At 42.4% G+C, this 18,792-nt stretch overlaps 1 protein-coding gene across 3 annotated transcripts; it reads right to left on the reverse strand.

Annotated features, from left to right (window-relative positions):
- Positions 1 to 733: 733 nt before the first annotated feature.
- On the reverse strand, positions 734 to 12,807 carry arpp21 (cAMP-regulated phosphoprotein, 21). 3 transcript variants are annotated; one of them, XM_074613800.1, is made up of 20 exons: positions 12,557 to 12,807; positions 8,126 to 8,287; positions 7,833 to 7,995; positions 7,677 to 7,715; positions 7,509 to 7,574; positions 7,259 to 7,370; positions 6,921 to 7,059; positions 6,351 to 6,488; positions 6,167 to 6,266; positions 5,957 to 6,052; positions 5,831 to 5,868; positions 5,671 to 5,727; positions 5,160 to 5,350; positions 3,372 to 3,512; positions 3,172 to 3,290; positions 2,974 to 3,048; positions 2,706 to 2,861; positions 2,367 to 2,469; positions 1,436 to 1,533; positions 734 to 1,301 (listed from the first exon to the last, which is right to left on the reverse strand). In XM_074613800.1, the coding sequence occupies exons 3-20, from the start codon at positions 7,989 to 7,991 to the stop codon at positions 1,143 to 1,145; spliced, it is 1,986 nt and encodes a 661-aa protein (XP_074469901.1). In that variant the 5' UTR covers positions 7,992 to 7,995; positions 8,126 to 8,287; positions 12,557 to 12,807; the 3' UTR covers positions 734 to 1,142. The 3 variants fall into 3 exon arrangements, with proteins under 3 accessions (XP_074469901.1, XP_074469900.1, XP_074469902.1); XM_074613799.1 differs by having other exon boundaries at positions 1,436 to 1,536; positions 12,557 to 12,804; XM_074613801.1 differs by lacking the exon at positions 2,974 to 3,048 and having other exon boundaries at positions 1,436 to 1,536.
- Between the last annotated feature and the right edge of the window lie 5,985 nt (positions 12,808 to 18,792).

Raw genomic sequence — 18,792 nt, forward strand, 5'->3', positions numbered from 1 at the left:
TTTTCTTTTCCGTTTTGTGAATATATCTTTAAATTAAAAACATTAAAATACATTTATGTTTTTTAAACAATTTTGTTTTGGGTGTTTTCTGTCACATATTTGCTTTGTTTATCATACAGGTAACAGTGGGGGTCACATTTTATGACGACAGCCGTCAGAAAATGGTGACCTCATGTGTTGCTGGCTCTCTGCGGTCACAGATTTGAGTGTAACACCGTGCAAACTGATGAGCGAATGAACAAGTGGTGAAATGACCTGCATTGTTTTACATGTGAGGACAGTACACTGAGTCTTTGAGCAGCAGGGGGCGCTAACATCTTATAGTGAGAGTCCTTCAGTGGTTTGCTGGAATATGGTAACTGTTGGTCTCTGCTGTTTATATAATTTAAAATTTTCCACATTGATGTTTTTTTGTGAAAACCTGAGCGTTATTGCTCGAATTTATGAATGTATTAGTCTCCTCATAACACCAAGATTCCCTAAAACTAAATGCCCTTAATGATCAACTGTGTTAATGTAAAAATCTTTCACATGCTTGTTAGTTATTCAGACATTAACATTCATCTCCCATTTATGAACTCAGTGGTAGGTTAACAACCCACCATCTCTGCTTTCCCACAGCGCACACATCATTTTCATTATCATGTTGTGAACAGAGAGCACTTTATTTTCCCGGTGTATGTATCTCGCCACGTCATCGTCAACATGAGAGGAAACAAAAGAGCCAGGATGATATAGAAATGTGACATCGTCAATCCAGCCACAGCACTTTATTCTATTCACACAGTGCATTTCCTTGGAACACAATATATAATTTAATATCAATATAAAACTCCATTTGTGTATATAAATTATGCATTCAATACAGCAGCTCTGATATATACTATTAAGCTTTGGTACAGTGGTACATTTCTGTGTGTGTGTGTGTGTGGGTGTGGGTGTATGTTGTGTGTGTGTGTGTGTGTGTGTGTGTGTGTGTGTGCGCACATGCTTGTTAAGAGTGTGAACGGCGTGCACCCTGTGGGCATCGTCAGGGGGAAGGTGGGTGTAGGTGAGGGAGTGTGAAAAAAGGGTGTTAAGAATGTGTGCATGTGAGTTCACGCAGGAACTCGAACGTCGTCACTCCACCCCTCGAGGCATCATCAGTACTGTGCGCTCCAGGCCGGGGCGCTGAGGTTGGTGCAGCTGGGAGGATGACAGCTGCCGTGGTGGGGGGGTGGGGGCACCACGCAGCAGTAACCCGCCTCCCCACCAACCGCGGTCACAACTTTACTTTGCGGATAGGACACTGAAACACCTCCCTGCAAGGAAGAAAAAAGAAAGTTTGGAGTGAAAAATTTGCTTCCACAAGCACTTTCTGAACTGCTTCTTCCGGAGGGCTGAGTTGTCGGAGGGCTGCCGCAGAACGAGACCTTTGGGTGCTCTTTGTGTTTACCTGAACTATGCTACGCTGATGAGAGGCCATCGGTGAGTAGGTCCCCAGTAGGGCCTGGGAGTGTGAGGACGGCTGCACCCCCACAGCAGGGGCGTAACCTGCTGCAAAACACAGTTATATACGAGATTATTAACAACATATTTCATCACTGCAATTTGTTTAGCAAAAGGTTAATATAAGCATTAAGCCACGAGAGAGTTTTACATTGATTTTAGAATAAATAAGAAGAGTCGTGAGGAAGCTTCAACACAGCGTTAACAAAGAAAATGTAATAAAGAGGGCAAATGGTCCAGAAATTCTTGATAAATGAATATTAAAAAAACCCACATTGATTCATTATTTTCTGGCTGTAAGACCTTGTGTACTTTCCGTTTCTATTACTATTCATTTTAACTTAAACACCGACATAAAAATCATATCTAGTTCACATAGTAGTATTTGGTTGGATATATTTTAATTTATCAATTTATCAATCTTTATTGGCAACATTAAATGATAAAAGCAGCAAAAAAGCCCTTCTTAGGAAATACATACATATTTTCCCCACCATTCCTGCTGATGGAGTCATTTGTATCTCTGTTCCGATGTCGCCGCTTTGAGACTTGTATAATTATATACATTAATTGTTGTTGCTTAGAAGGAGTTGACGGACGGTCTGCAGCTGTTTCAGATACATTCGTTCATTAAGATGCTCTAAATTCGAATGAACGACAATATTAAAACGTGTCTCCTCTCCTCTGTCTTTGTCGTTGCGTTGAATAGAAGCAGCAGGAAAAGAGACCGGTTCACTGTGAGACCCTCAGACTACATCTCTGACAGTGTAACGGCCCCCTCCTCTACTGCCACGGCCTGCGTCTGTCTGTCTGACACACACACACACACACACACACACACACACACACACACACGAAGACACACAGGTGGAAAGTACCTGTTGGTTGTGCTGCTTGGCTGTGGATGTGCTGGCTTGGTGAGACAGGCCTGCATGGGTGCTGAGCTGAGGTAGGGTACTGGCCGTAGTAATACACAGGCAACTATAGGAAAATAATATGAAAAATACTAGCTTTAATCTTACTATCATTTACCTTAAACTCTTCCTTTAATTGGTAAATCAATTTGACTGTATGACCAGAATTTAAGCTACTCAATGCAGAATTTAAACATATTGTTTTAATATTTTAAAGTATCTTACATGACCATAAAATTATCGTTTCATGTATTTAATGAAAAAAGGGGACATGACAAATATGAAGTGCATGAGTACCCGTACCGAAGGTGAGGGCTGGCAGTAGCTGGGGGGGTTGGGAGGTGGAGGAGGAGGGGGCGGAGCTGCATAGATGTAACCCTGACTGGCCGGGTAGAGAGGCGGCGCTTCACCCGTCGACTGACAGCTCACATGAGCAAACTGCGAGGAGAGATCTTCAATCTGTCGGCCAAGAGAAAGGAGGTCAACACGCGCATGGACGTCCGTAAACATGCGTTCATACTGTAAACGCACGTTATGTGCAGCAGTTACGACTGTGTACAGTGATACATACTGTGGTGTATGGCTGTGAGGGAGTGACAGGCAACATCTGTGGAGCTGTGTAAGAGACAGATGAGTACTGAACCACCTGAGAGAGACACACATATGGGGGACAGAGATAAAGACACAAAGAGCGACATGTACGAATGTCGGTCTGAACACGTCTTGCATGTCAAACACGTCCTGCTGTGTGCGTACGTGCGTGCGCTACCTGCTGCTGTTGGTGCTGAGGGGGAGAGCCTTGTAGCTGAGACTGGCTCCTGATTGGCTGCTGGCTGTCCGGAGGGTTGTACACAGCGGGGGTTCCATCAGGGTTCAGGAAAGGCTGCCCTAAAAGGTCAAAGGGTTGAGTATGATAAATCTGTATGTGTTGTGTATGTGATCTTACTGGTGTGTGAGTGTGTTACGTACCAGTATGTGGGTTCACTAGTATGCTTCCCGGTGGGATCCCGTTCTCTATGATGTAGGCAGAGTTAGGAGGCTGCTCATCTATGATGGGAGGAGAAGGGGGGTGGGGGCAAGTGGATGGCAGTCTGTAAAGTGAGATGGAGCCTGAGAGAGAGAGTAGATGAAAAAAAAAAGAGGAAGAGCTTTATTATCACAGCACATAACAAATTCACATTTCAACACCTTAATGTGATAAAAAACTAAACACTCCACCCGTCTGTGCTAAAAACTGACTGAGGAAGACAGTAAAATATCATGGGAACATCACCGCCACAGATTCAGGACTTAGGTGTTATGGAGGACACCAGCCATCCAGCACGTAGTCTATTCTCATTATTATTTCCATCAGGAAAACACCTACAGAGCTTCAGAGCTCTGACCGGCCGCCTCAAAGATAGCTTTTACTCCCAGGCGGTTAGACTACTGAACAGCTAGCGCTTTAAAATATCACACGAGCACATTAAATAACGATGATGATTTGTTTATTGTTGTAGAATTTCTTCTTCTGTTGTCTTTTATTTATTCTTATTATTAGGGCTGTCATCGATTAAAATATTTAATCGTGATTAATCGCATGATTGTCCATAGTTAATCGCGATTAATTGCAAATTAATCGCACATTTTTATTTGTTCAAAATGTACCTTGAAGGGAGATTCGTCAAGTATTTAATAATCTTATCAACATGGGAGTCGGCAAATATACTTGCTTTATGCAAATGAATGTATATATTTACTATTGGAAATCAATTAACAACACAAAAGAATGACAAATATTGTCCAGAAACCCTCACAGGTACTGCATTTAGCATATAAAAATATGCTCAAATCATAACATGGCAAACTGAAGCCCAACAGACAACAACAGCTCTCAGTGTGTCAGTGTGCTGACTTGACTATGACTTGACCCAAACTGCATGTGATTATCATAAAGTGGGCATGTCTGTAGAGGAGAGACTCGTGGGTACCCATTGAACCCATTTTAATTCACATATCTTGAGGTCAGAGATCAAGGGACCCCTTTGAAAATGGCCATGACAGTTTTTCCACGCCAAAATTTTGCGTTAGTTTGGAGCGTTATTTAGCCTCCTTCTCGACAAGCTATTATGACATGGTTGGTACCAATGGATTCCTTACAGTAGGTTTTCTAGTTTCATATGATGCCAGTATCGTCACTCTAACTTTAAAATTGACTACGGCTATAATCTAAAAATCGCAAGTTTTGTTAATGCGTATAAAGAAATGAGTGGCGTCAAAACAAATTTGTGTTAACGTGTTATCACGTTAACTTTGACAGCCCTACTTTTTAAATATAGTTTTAAAGGGATGAGAGAACCAAGGCACTTTTTAATGTATATGACAATTAACTTGAACTTCAAACATACTGTGTGCAGCCCGTTAGCAATGATGTATTTTTCTTCCTGAATATGCGAAGAAGATTGGAAGTGTTGTGTGAAAATTTACAGCTATGGTGTGAAGGTTCATGGATTGAGATTTTCACACCAGGAGAACTTCCACTGCTTTTTGTTAATTAGATGCTGCTGACTAAAGAACAGACATCGTTTAATAAACAGCGTTTTTCCCAAGTGTGGCGTGCTGATTAAATCTGCTAATAAGTTTGCTTTCACACAGGTAGAGAGGAGTGAAGAGTCTCACTCTCGATGACTGAATTTACACCTTTAAGGTGCGACAGAGAAGTGTTGAAAAATATCATTCTGACTCGAGGTTTAAAAAAAAAAAAAAAAAAAGACGCACCTGAACCACGTGCGTCCCAGCTGTGGTTGGCAACTTGGCGGGGTTTCAGGGCGGGACTCGTCCATTGGTAGGAGGAATCGGAGTCTGTGCTGCTCCAAGGTCGAGGGTCGTTGCTATAGCGACAGTCAGTCTCAGTGCTACTCTGCCTGCTGCTGCCTGTCCAGCTGGAGCCTGAGTTGTCACGGCTCCCCCTGTGAGGCACATCCACAGTTATCTTACAACCTTATCACTGCATGCCATTTATGTGAATGGGAGACAAAAGTGCTGATATGCCACACATAATGAAGCCCATGAATTTATTCACTGACATAAATTATCTATAAAAACTCTCCTTCCGTTATTTTAATTCAGAATGTACAAGATTTCCAAGAATACTAAACTCTGATACAACCCAAAAAAAAATCTAGGTCTTCATTTTGTTTCCTCTGCAGATTGTGAGAAGCTCTGTTGCAGCCCGGCTGACCAGATTAAGATGATAAATGACTACGCATCTGTGCAGACGGAGCTCTACCTGAAGAGCTGCCTTCTCCTCTGGGTCTCAGCATATGGATTGTACTCCTCCACAGCCCTGCACACAGCACACACACACACGCAGACATATATTAATGTCCTCATCTAAATATAAAAAGCTGAAAAGGCACATGGAGAGAATATACTGCAGGCAAGGTTACCTGGTTTCTGCATGGGCGCTCTCCTGGGTGCAGACCGGCTGTAAAAGTACAGCGGAGAAATTAGTGAGTCTCCTATATGTCTCTATGTCATATCTGCCTGTCTGTCCTTCTCTCTCCCTGTCTTACCTCCTGGTTGAAGATTCGGTCTCGTGCCCGTTGGTACTCCTCCTCTCTCTCCTCCATTGACTTGCTTTGCTTCTCCCGTAAGGGGTGAAGTCGGGTCTGCAGGGAGAAGGAACGAGAACGGGTCAAAACGCTGATAGGGTACGATCAATGCCAATTATAGAGGAAACTCCACAGAGACGGGTAGCTATAGAGATTGGAGGACAGACAGACCTGGTCATCGGAGCTGTTGTCTCTCTTCAAAATAATTTTCCACCGGTGGATCTCGTCTGTTTTGTCCTTATGCACCTCGTTCAGGAAACGCTGCTCCGGTCTTGAAGACAAACAAGTAACAACCGCCGTTATTTCACTATAAATACTGAAAGGGCAAGGATTTACGGGCGGAGATGCTGCTTACATGCGCGTGCTGCTGGTCCTGTTGATGATGACAGACTTGCCTGTCTGGTCTACATTGTGCTCCATGCCAAAGTAGGCCGCCACCCGATGGACCAGCATACGGTGGTAGGACGACATGTGAGGGAACTTCTTAAAGGGACTGAGATGTGGGAAGAGAGAAAAAGGAAGGAAAAAAAACGTAATGAAAGGGGGAAAGAAGGAAGGAGACAGAGAGGAAAACAACTATAGAACAAGGATGCGATGAAAAGAGATAGAGCTGAGAGATGGGACAGAAGGCGATAGATGGAGGTAGATTGAGACTGGTTGTATTTTTTGGCTTAAGTCCAGTTTCATCCCCGGTGGCTCAATCACGCCCACACTAACATAGCTGGCTCAATATATTGATCAGTACACTAAATAAGCTGTATGGACAGAATTATAATACAGGGGCTGGAAACATATTTTAAATTAGCATAAAATCGTCTTCAGTCTTAGCATGCATACAAGTTTTTATTTCAGCCTGTTTAAACAAGTAGATAGCTCAATGAGGACCCAAGGTTATACTCTCCTTCACACACACACACACACACACCTATTGCTGGTGATGAAGTCGATCATGTCCTGCTCCAGTTTAAGCAGCATCATGCGGTCTCTGGGGTTGCTGTTGAGGGTGTCGACGATAAACTGGTGCAGGTCTATGCCGGTGGAGTCGGTGTACTCCACGCTGGACTCTGAGAGCGACACAGGCAGGGAGGATGTATTACGAGACAATAAAAATACAAAAAGCACACCGCAATATTAAACACCCCCGGAGAACTACATCTAAATAGTGACACTGAATCCCATTTTATTACATTTTATTTGCTTTCTCTTGTCTCTCTTTTATGAGATATCAATCACACACACACACACACACACACACACACACACCTTTGGACAGTGAATGTTTCTTTGGATCTGTGCTGTTCTCCGGTTCTTCCTCCTTACAGGACGTTCTCTCGTTGTCATGGCAGCTAGATGTGATGTTTGCGTCTGGAGATGTCTGAGTGGGAAGAAAATAAAAAAAAAAGTAATTTAAGTGTGCTGATGATGAGGAGGTGGATGATTATCTGGCAATGTGTGTGTGTGTGTGTGTGTGTGTGTGTGTGTGTGTGTGTGTGTGTGTGTGTGTGTGTATTACCTGGGTTTCTTCAAAAGGCGCGGACTCCTCGCAGACAGCCATACTCCGCACTAACTTTCCTTTGGCCTGAAATACACACAAGCAAGCAATATTACAAATTCATAGAGTATAATGCAATAGATGTTTCGGTAAGAATGAATAATGAGAGGCAGAATTGTTTTAGCTTACCTTCACTTTTTTCTTTGGTTGCACCTGGTTACAGTTTTTCTGCGAGATAGGACACAATTTGTCATAAAGCGAGCACGTGAGGAGTCGTAGTGGGGGTGGTGCATAATTTTTAATGTGGTATATTTTGAATGCGGTACGCTATATTTCGTCGCTCACCTGCTGCTCCAGCTTCTTACTGTCATGGTGATGCTCCTCGTCCTCCTTCTGATTGGAGGACGGACATGGCGGGGGGGAGGAGCAGCTGATGACATCACATGATGTCACATCACAGGGTTTTAGGAGGACATCTGCGCTTTCTACAGCTGCTTCAGTCATCCTTCTAAACAATGCAAAACATGGACTCATGACGCTGTGTGTGGGTCTGCATTTGTATATTTTACTGCTGTTTATAGATGCCTGCATTTGCATGAGTCTGCGTGCGTGTGAGTGTGTGTGTATGCTTTTCCTACCTATTTGGAGTTGTTTACTGGAGAGCCTCACAGGTGAATGATGAGGTCATATATCCCATGTTCCCACAGGGCAGCCAGAAACGCAATTATCCTCTCCGCCCGTGCTCGCTTTCTCTACTGTTCCTCTCTCTGCCGGCTCTTTACTGGTCAATGGAAAATAGCCTGAAGAGATCGAAAAACACAGGAGAAAAAAACAGTGTTAGCGGTCATTGTGTACAACAGAAACACCACTACGCTGTTTCACACAAACACACACACACACTTATATCAAACAGAGCATAAAAGCATAGTTGCTGGAAATGACATCAAGTAGCTAAGCTTGTGTGTATATGTGTTAACCTCTGTCTAGGCTTCCCAAATGCTCTCCTGGCTTGACAGTTAATTGCAGCTTAAAGTGTATTACTGTAAAGCGCGTGCCGGTAACATACAGTCCTGTGCTTGGACGTGGTATTTGCTTGCGTATTTACATGCGTGTAGCTCATGTGAACGCATGTCTGGTGTGTGTGTGTGTGTGCGTGAGTGTGTGTCCTCGAGCTTTTCTTAGAAACAGCAGCTGTGGGGAGTATCATCCGATCCGCCAGCACTGATATTCCCAGAATGCCGAGCTCAAGTCTCTGATCCCGGTGGTGAGAATATTGCTGAGACCAAAGAGGTAGACGCGCACACGAGAGGAAGTGGCATTCCACCATCTTCTCCAAAGGGCCAACTGCATTCAGTGGGGACGCATTCCGCTGTAACACGGAGCTCAAGGGGACACTTATTCCTGTAACACCTGGGACAGAATAACGAGCTCGGAGGATGCAGAGTCCCATAACATGGTTATTTAACACCCGACTGGAGATAATAGCCCTTTTTAAAAAAAGACCTGTCAGTCCATGTGCAACCAAAGTGGTGTTTACTTCCCATGCCGCCTCAATGAAACACAATACACGACAGCAGTGATTCCACCCGGCAAAAATATTCTTAGTATGGTAGAGAGGCGCCTGAAATCTCTGCTTGTGTCGGTCTAACATTTTATAATGGGAATATCATCAAAATTATATGAAAAAAATTATTACAATTACAGTATAATTAGTTTAAAACATACTGTACTTCAGATGTTAAGTGTCATAACAAAACCCTGTAGTTCACAATGTTTTTATTGATATATTAATTGACGTTTTCCAAAGAAATTAGTCATGTAATGTGACGTGTAACAACTAGTCGATTAATCTATTAACAGAAAATGAATGGGCAACTCCTTTTCAGTCATAATTCAAGCAAAAATGCGAGACATTTCCTATTTCCAGCTGTTCATATGTAAAGAGTTGCTGCTTTTCCTTGTCTTGTATAATAGAAAATAGAATATCTTTGTATTTTGGACTGTTGGTCGGATAAAATAAACAATTCGGAGATGTCACCTTGGGCTCTGGGAAAACGTGAAAGGAATTTTTCTTACAGACAAGATGAATAACTGATTAATCAAGAAAATAATCTGAAATTTATTAGAGCAGAAGTGTTGTAGTTTGCCGACCAGTATCACTGTTTTAGCTTGATGGGCGTCTGCATACTGCCTAGTGAGGACCCCTAAACACTATATAGGACATAATGACTTGGGAGACTCCCAAGTGCATGTGCAGTTGGCGAGTTCTTGCTGAGCTGTCCTTCAGTCAAGCAGACCAGCTCCATGTGTGCTGCACTGTAACTGACCCTGACCTTAGACTACACAGAGGGGAGGGGGCGAGGAAAACACAGAACATCTCCTTTAATCATTACGATCAAAGAAAAATTGTGTATAAAATAAGAGAAAGCTTGAACTGTGTTACAGGTGTGAATTGAGAGCAATACCAGAGAACGGGAACATGACATAAGCAGGGCAGAGAGAGGGAAAAAGACTGATGTGGAGCAGATGCACTACAGAGAAAAACAAGATGAATGGGAGGCGAGGGAAGCAGAGGATGAAGAGAGATGAGGAAACAGTCTGCAGGGACTTTAAAGGTGAAGAGGGGTGAAGGAAGACGACGGAGAAAGAGGGAAAGTGAAGAATTGGTGATAGAGAGGCTTGCAGCACACAGTCTGTCTCCGGGCTTTTCAGCCGATGGCCGTGAATAGGGGATTTGAGTGGAGCGACCAGTTTTTGAGCTGAGCGCTGCAGAAGCGGCCGGCCGCCCGGGGAGAAGGTGTGACACGATCATTAGCGCGTGACGGATGGCGGCGGGAGGCAGGGAGCGCCAGTACCCGCTACATCATCATCCATCTGCTGCTCTCCCCGAAGCCTCCAGCCTCAGAGCCACCTACTCACCAGGACACCTTTCTTCTCCAGCCAAAAGCTGCCTGGCTCACAGGCAGGCCAGTGGGAAAATATCCAAAAGCTACTTTAGATGGCCATTGTCAGCTCGACCAAGTTACATTGAGTGCTTATAAGCCCAGTACAATCCTGTTTGTAATCACGACTACTGAAAAATCTATCAGGACTATAATTATCAGTGGCTCTTGCATCGTTTAACACTAAAGTGTACCATTGTGTACCTTGTACGCATGGGTTTATCATCCTGCCCTCTCTGTACTTGTAGACATTTATGTACATTTTCTGCTTTCTTTTTTTTATTTTCACCCTTCCATCTCTTTAAGAAAAAACAGAAATCATCACCCGCCTATGGCTGCAGAGCTGATTGTGTTGTGTCTCTGAGGTTGCAGCTGAATTTAAAAAGGGGGATTTCATGTTTTCTCCCTCAGCTCGGCAGCTCATTAGGAAATGATTCAGCGACTCAGACTCTGAACGAGGGAGCAGGTCTCTCCGGTTTAAAATAATAATTGAGAATTTTGAGGCAAACTCAAAAGCATCCAGCGCTTTGTTTATCCATAATCTGTGCAGGCTTTGCCCCGGAGTCAGTAATTGGGCTGCTTTCCTTTTCCCTCTTATATGCAGTATAGGGTATTTTGATGTTTCACTTACTAATTATTTTATTTATATATATTGTACCTGCATTTTTTTTTTTTTTTTTACATTTGCAGCTGAGTCCTTCCCCTCCTGGGCAGATTTTTATTTTATCTCCTTGCTGTTGCTTCATATTTAAGTAAAAAAATAAATGCATTATTACGCCCTACACTTTAAGACAAAGTGAAGAGCAGAAAGTAGGCTACACACGTGAGAGGAAATTTAGGTTACATCGTCCTTTTGAGTCATCAGCACCTGGGCAGCCACCGCAAGCTTTAATACCAAAGTGACTTGTGGCTGCGACAGCTGTGTGTCTCTGCAGCTGAAGTCAAAAACCTCAAGATGGGGAAGAAAAAACCTGCACAACACACACACACACACACACACACACACACACACAGTATATAGTGTTTGGTGTTAAAGGTGCACAACACACAGTATATAGTGTTTGGTGTTAAAGCACTTTGAATTGCCCTGTTGTTGAAATGTGCTATACAAATAAAGCTGCCTTGCCTTGCCTTGCCTTGCCTTAAAGGTGCACAACACACAGTATATAGTGCTGGTGTTAAAGGGCTATTTCACAACTCTTTATAGCTCAGTCTCAAAAACTGATGGCATCTCGACTGTGGTTAAAGGATGCGATAAAAACAAACAGGTGTCATCTTCATGCACAACTTCTGTGGCATCCTGTTGACCCACATTATAACGGGACATAACGGGGTTTGTGTGATCTACTCTCGGGATGAATGCAGAGAAAACCGGTGTCTGACTGTTTGTGTGTCGCATTACCGTGACCCAGGCTAAGCTGACACACCCGGCTATTTATACACCCGGGGCAGGCAGGGAGTGGACCTCCTGCTCCGGGACTTCACCGTGCTGTCAGCTGCATGTGGAGCTTCAGAGGACGGTGGACAAACACCAGCAGCAGCAGCATGGAGCACCGACATGAACTCATAGTATTAGATCAGCTACTAACAAGAAAGGGGACTTTCCTTATAGACATACGGGGGCGAATAGGCAACTTAAATCACCTTAAAACTCACATTTATACTCAAAAACACACACAAGCAATATCAAGAAAGATAGCTGGTCAAAAATCTGTTAAAAACAATAATAGTTAAAGTAACAGTGAGCTAAAATATAACAGATTTACTGGCTCCCTAAATGACCGTTATCATTTCTTCAGCGGTGTTGCTACCGTTACTGTTACTATGCGACTGATAGCGGCGCTCCGGGCAGCCGTTAGCTACCGTTAGTTAAATCCCGGGCGGCAGTTAGCTACCGTTAGTCAGATCCCCGTAATGTCAGTAGATTTTCGGTTAAATTACAAACATTTTCTTAACCCAAATGTGTTCTTGTATCATCCTAACTCATAACCTGGTGTGATTAATATCGTAAAAGTACAAGAAAGAGGTAAAAACAGCATGAAAAGACGTCTAGCAAGAAAGCGTCCGTTTGAATCAGTTAACCGTTAGAATCAAGCTAGTGTCCTCGCGGTGTGTCCGTTAGCTTACCGTTGAGGTGGATGTCTTCCTCACTCTGTGGGGCTTCTGCCGGTGTAGCCTTACCGACCGACCGACTGTACTGCCGTACACCCCAGTGTCTGTTCACTGTGAGGTCCGTGTGCTCCTCCTCCGCCTTTTGCCTGTCTCTGTCGGGGGAGAAGTGGGGAGGAGGAGGAGGAAGAGGAAGAGGAGGAAGAGGAGGACGGCCGACAGCTCTGAACCCTGAGCCACGCGCCCACACACACACACACACACACACACGCGAGGAATGCACGAGAGCCCACCAGCCCACTCATCTCTATCTCTGTCCCTCTCTCTCTCTCTCTCATACTGTCTCTCTCTCTTTGTCTTCCATTTCAACTCAATTACATTCCTCTTTACTACTGCAATATTACTGCAATAACTGACTTCAACACTTGAGGGGACACAACAAGAAAATACTCTCTTTTTTATAGCGTTATATCAAAGCTAAACATATTCCTCTTATGCATTGGTGGAATGGACATTTTAGTGTAGTACCTATACAGTAAGTAGACATTTATGTGAACTTCCAACACAGTCTCACAATAGTCACGAAATGTAATCTATTTGATTCATGTACAGACACGATTTTCCCTTTTTTTTTAATTTCCGCTCCACTCTTTTCAAAATATAACTAATTATGTTTAGGAAAAGATCAACTTGGTTAGGTTTAGGCAACAAACCACTTAGTTAGGCTTAGGAAAAGATCGCAGTTTGGGTTAAAATAACTCCGGAAGTGGCATAACTTAAGTATAGCAGTTACGTGACAAAAGCTAGATAGTTAGCTTCAGGAAAAGATCGCAGTTTGGGTTAAAATAACTCCGTAAGTGGCGTAACTTAAGTGCGGAAATTAAGTGACAAAAGCTACTTAGATAGCTTTAGGGAAAGAGCGCAGTTTGGGTTAAAATAACTCCGGAAGTGGCATAGCTTAAGTACGGAAGTTAAGTGACAAAAGCTACTTAGATAGTTTTAGGAAAAGATCGCAGTTCAGGTTAAAATAACTCTGGAAGTGGCGTAACTTAAGTACGGAAGTTACGTGACAAATAAATCAACTTTGACTTGTGGTTTCACAAGGGACATGAACACCGGTCTCCTGGGTGAAAGTCCTGTGTTTTTCTTTGTCCTGTGCCGCCGCTCTGGGGTTGGGGTTCAATCCCCCAGAACCCTAACTCTAGCCCCGTAAACCACAACACACATCAACCATCACAATGGTTTTAAGGTAAAGATTAAGATTTTTTATTTTCATAAATAACTGTATTTATTATAACATAAATAAACAATTGGCGCGTATTGTGTATTTATTTATTTATTTTTTTAGAGGGTGACCAGCACCTCCCCAGAAGGTGGTGCCCTAGATGACCGCCTATATAGCCTATGCTTTAAGCCGGCCCTGCTAATATATACTTTACCTAAGCGACATTGTCAATGCAAGACTTTAACCTAGCATTTTTATATCGTCGCACAGTATTGCTAATTTAACTTCAAAGGATCTGAATAACTCCTCCACCAATGCTCTTATGTACTGGAAGAAACAGGAAGTTACCATGGTCAAATTAAGCTGTAATAAATCAATAAACACTGTACACATTGAAAGCATATGAAAAGACAGCCTTGTAATGTTTGATAAGATTCGGCAGCCTCTCATCTGTTACCTAGAGACCTAACATTAATCCTTGGGATCAAGAACTGCATTTAGATTTGAATTTTATGGTATTTGTATTCTCTATTCAAAAGACTGTGAATGTCACTTTCATTTCAGGTTTAATATGACAGGTAGCCTACTACTAAGTCATATTCAAATATATTCATTTCATTGATAACAATGAGATACTTGAATCATATTCTATGGAATATGGATTGTGCTGTTAAGTAAAAAACAGTCTTAGCGCTACATTACTGGATCATTTTCACTGCTTTATACACTGTTGTGTGGTTTGATCTATATTTTTTCTATATTCACTGTGTTCCACCCCTTTCTCACAGTACTACACGCACCTTTACACATGATAAACAGCGTTACCCGCCTGAGAATAACTAATAATAATTCATGTTGAATATGAACAATGAATAATGTTTCAGGATTATTCCTTATTTCATGGGCTATTTTGGGATTTTTTGGGGGAGAATTTATACATTATTATTACATACTTACAAAAAAAAAAAAAAAGCATTTGAATACTGATTTGGAGGTTGAATACCATGACAACGGTCGAAGCTTCGAAGCATTTGGGTCCGCCCTTATCCAAGTAAGGAAATCTCTTTTATCAGTGGTTTTATCTATAAAAAGGCATCATATTTTATTGAAAAAAGTATAATATTCCCCTCTAAAAACTATTGAGCAGAAGTACAAGGTAGCATAAAAAGGAAATACACAAGTACTTGTAATTGTACTAAATACGGGATTGGGAGCATCAACATGGCAACGGATAGCCGCAGCTCAAAGCTAACGGTACTAACAATGCTTAACAGTACAACACAGTCCTAAACAATGCTAAACAATGGCGAAAGAGCTGCCAGAGCTAACAGTGATTACCTGAGGGGGAACCGGAGGGTGGGTGCTACGCTTCCACAATGGAACCATCGATCGGGACCGGCTTTATCAGCTGTAACCGCCGTATGAGAGCGGTGCAGTATGGCAAGCCCAAAATACCAAAGAGCGTCACTTTTACCTAATTTTTCAATAAGAAAAAGGTTGTAACAAGCGGCATTTCACCGGCACACGCTGTAAAATGCAGCGTCCTGACAGTTTGTACGCCACTTTTTACAGCTTTTCCTTATTGAAAAGTGAGGAGAAAGTGATGATCTTTGGGCTTGCCATAGTGCAGAGCAGCGGCCGTGAGGTAGCCAGTACGCTCACATGCACAAACATGCACTAAAAGCACACACACGGCCAGCCTGTCTATGCAAACAAAGCACAGAGAAGCTTGGATTACAACACACACACACACACACACAGAGACTTCATTCTCTGATCGGGTAGACATTACTCCTCTATATCTTTACATAGCAAATAAGTTGTTTGGTGCTGTATTAATGCTCTCGGTATTGAATTTAGCACCTTTAAAGAAATGTACTTACCTTCCATCACTGGTGATAACGCCGGGTGTATAAACAGTCAAATTTCAAGATCTTCTGTCTAAAAATCATCAGAATGCGCCTTAAAAAACCCAGCATGTGTAATACGTATTACAGAGCAGGAGACCTCAGTGCCCTCTGTGGTAGCTAAAGCTTTGGGCAGGAGACGAGGGTATTCTTACCCACATGTCTGTTTGGACTTACCATAGAACCCATCTGAAGCTGAATCATCAAGTCTTATCTATCTTTGGTTTCACCACAGCAGACACAAAGTAATAAGATATCTTTTTACATGGATGGCATCTTGTTGAATGTTACCAAGCTTTATATCTGTATCGCAGCCAGTTCCATTTTAAAAATACTGAGGTCATACGTCCAAGTCCAGTGATAGCTCCTTTACAAATAAGATTAATTGGGGGGAATAACCTGTTAGGATCCTGGGTCAAAAATGATCTGTTAATCTCTCATTCCTTCCCTTGCAATGTGTACAGTTTCTTTATGGTGCCATCTGTGTTTAACTTCTGCTTTTTTTGCTTAGTTATAAGAGAAATGTTGACTTCATACGAATAACATCTTCAAGTTCCTGCAAATCAGAAAAACAACTTCCACGCCCACGCAGCTAATTTTAAAAGTGCCTCTGTTTTTGGCACGTCTCGTCTTATAAACAGGTCCTGCTTCTATGATGTTTAACAATTCCTACGAAAGAAGACCAGAATGAAGTGGAAACACAGATCTGTGAGGAGATAGGAGCATCAAGTCCAGAGCAGATTCATTCTTGTTCCATTAATTCTTGTCTCATTCAGTTCAAAGTCATTCACAGACTCCATTATTCAAAGACAAAATTACACGAGATATAAGCCCAGATCTCGCCGATATGTGATAAATGTAGCCTGGAGGAGGCAAACCGACTTCACAGCTTCAGCCCTTGTCCCAAGATAGAAAATTACTGCTCTGAACTTTCTGAAATATCTATATTGAACCAGACCCCGTTTTAATAGTTTTGGGAATCTCAGAACTGATTTCGACACTTAAGACAACAACAAATTCTCTCTTATCGCTTGATCAATGCTAAGAATATTCCTCTTATGTACTGCACGAAAAGGAAGTTCCCATGGTTAAATTAATTAACTAAAAAACACTGTACACCTTGAAAGCATAAGGCTCTTGTTAAAGGACAGACTTTTAGAGTTTTATCAAATTTAGCAGTCTCTCATCTATTACCTAAAGGCCTAACAATAATCGTGGGGATCAAGATCAAGAGCATTACTGCACTTGAATTGTATGTTATTTGTTATTATTTATTAGAAAACTGTAAATGTCAGTCTCACTTCAGGTACTACTTGTATTCCATTTTAATAAAACGTACCATAACCATCCCTAAGTGACAATAAATACTGTCTGGACGCATCGGTAGCTCCTTAATTTCGATGATGCTGCATATACTATGTACAATAGGCGATACATAATGTACAATGTATGACCTATAAGGGGCACCAAACATACTCAATGTTATAACCACAAACTACAGAGATGACTGAGCGCGGGCCTCAGGATGTGCGTCATCCAAAAGCACACATTGCGATGTGTGTGCATCACTGCTCTCTCTCTCTCTCTCTCCACACACACACACACACATTGACACGGGTTTGTCATGATTGAATGACACTTCAATGACTTACAAGGAACGATTTTACATCGTGCGCAACACAAATGCAGCCCAAATTGGAGTCATCCACAGACAACTGGTGTGTATATAATCTAAAATCTGCCCTAGAAAGTGGCCTGTGACAGACACACACACACACACACACACACACACACACACACACACACACACACACACACACACACACCTGCTGTCTGCTGGTTCTGGCACTATGGTTGGCATGCGTGCACACAGGAGACTCGATGGCGCTCATTTCCTATTGCGCGTGCACAGTAATACCGCTACTGTTGTGGCTTGTTATATAAACACACCTCGTTAGAAAGTGCACAGCTGACTGTGTATGTATGTGTGTGTGTGTGTGTGTGTGTGTGTGTGTGTGTGTGTGTGTGTGTGTGTGTGTGTGTGTGTGTCATACTGTTACATCAGTTCCAGAGCCTCGCTGAGGAGCTGGGATGTCTGTTTAAAGACCTTACTGGAACTGGGATCAGAGTGGCCCTCCTCTCAGGCAGGCCGTGAAGGGTAAACTCACTACCTCTTCTGGTAGACGCATAAAAGGAGTCCATATCATATCAAATATTTATCGACCAACACATTACCCTTTAAAGTACATTGTCAATGTTACATTGCTGCGTAGACTTAGCATGTGTCTGTGTTACTCAACAGTGAGTTCAAAATTAACTTTAAGTGGCAATAGACAAATTCTTTTGCTTTGATTTATCATTATGAAGTAAATGTTGACTGCATTTTGTAATGGCTATAGAATAATGACACCACCTGCGTTTAGATTGGTTCCCTATAAGCCTCGCTTTCACAGTGTAATTCTGTCTGCCACCATGTACGATCTCCTGGCAAAATGAAGGCTACATTTACAGCACAAAGGAACCATAACAGGAAGAGGATAGCGCTTTTGTTTCCCCCTGTAGTTATCCCCAGTTACCAAAGAGCATCAATGTAAGTTCTTTGCAGTTACTATCCCCAGTAGCAAAAATGGTGGACAATGGAGCAACCGAAGTAAAGGCCTTTACACACCGGAGGCGTGGCGAATAAACAACACAAAAATGCAAAATACTCGCCAATACCTGCCAATATTGTCTAGGGCTTTTATTGTGAAAGGTAAGAACTGAAAGAGTGGATCTGGTCTACGCTGCCTTTGTCAAGGTTAAAAGGAGTAATAAAGTTTGCTGTCCTTGTTCGGACTACGGAGAGTCCGTGTTGTTGTTTATTAATTATAGACGCAACTCAACGAATCACGCACCACGTGATTGGTTGCGGTACAAAAGCTTGGAAAATCGACATCATTCTTGTGACTGATTTGTGTTCCGTGTGAAAGTACTCAGGACAAAAACAACAGTTTGAAAAAATATATTGACAAGAAAAAAACCATTGCTAGGCTTTGAGGAAAACAGAAAGCGATCCGGTTGTCTTTACGACAGTGGCGCCAACAGTAATACCACTAGGAAACACTCGGGGGGGAAAGTTGTCT

Source organism: Sebastes fasciatus, chromosome 17, assembly GCF_043250625.1.
Source record: "Sebastes fasciatus isolate fSebFas1 chromosome 17, fSebFas1.pri, whole genome shotgun sequence".
Classification (NCBI taxonomy): Eukaryota; Metazoa; Chordata; class Actinopteri; order Perciformes; family Sebastidae; genus Sebastes; species Sebastes fasciatus.

Coding starts and splice junctions, on each gene's coding strand:
- arpp21 (XM_074613799.1), bottom strand. CDS start 7,991: ATGACTGAAGCAGCTGTAGAAAGCGCAGATGTCCTCCTAAAACCCTGT. Junction 2,862..2,973: donor CCTCACAGCCATACACCACA/GTATGTATCACT, acceptor CTTGGCCGACAG/ATTGAAGATCTCTCCTCGCA. Junction 1,302..1,435: donor ATCAGCGTAGCATAGTTCAG/GTAAACACAAAG, acceptor TCTTCCTTGCAG/GGAGGTGTTTCAGTGTCCTA.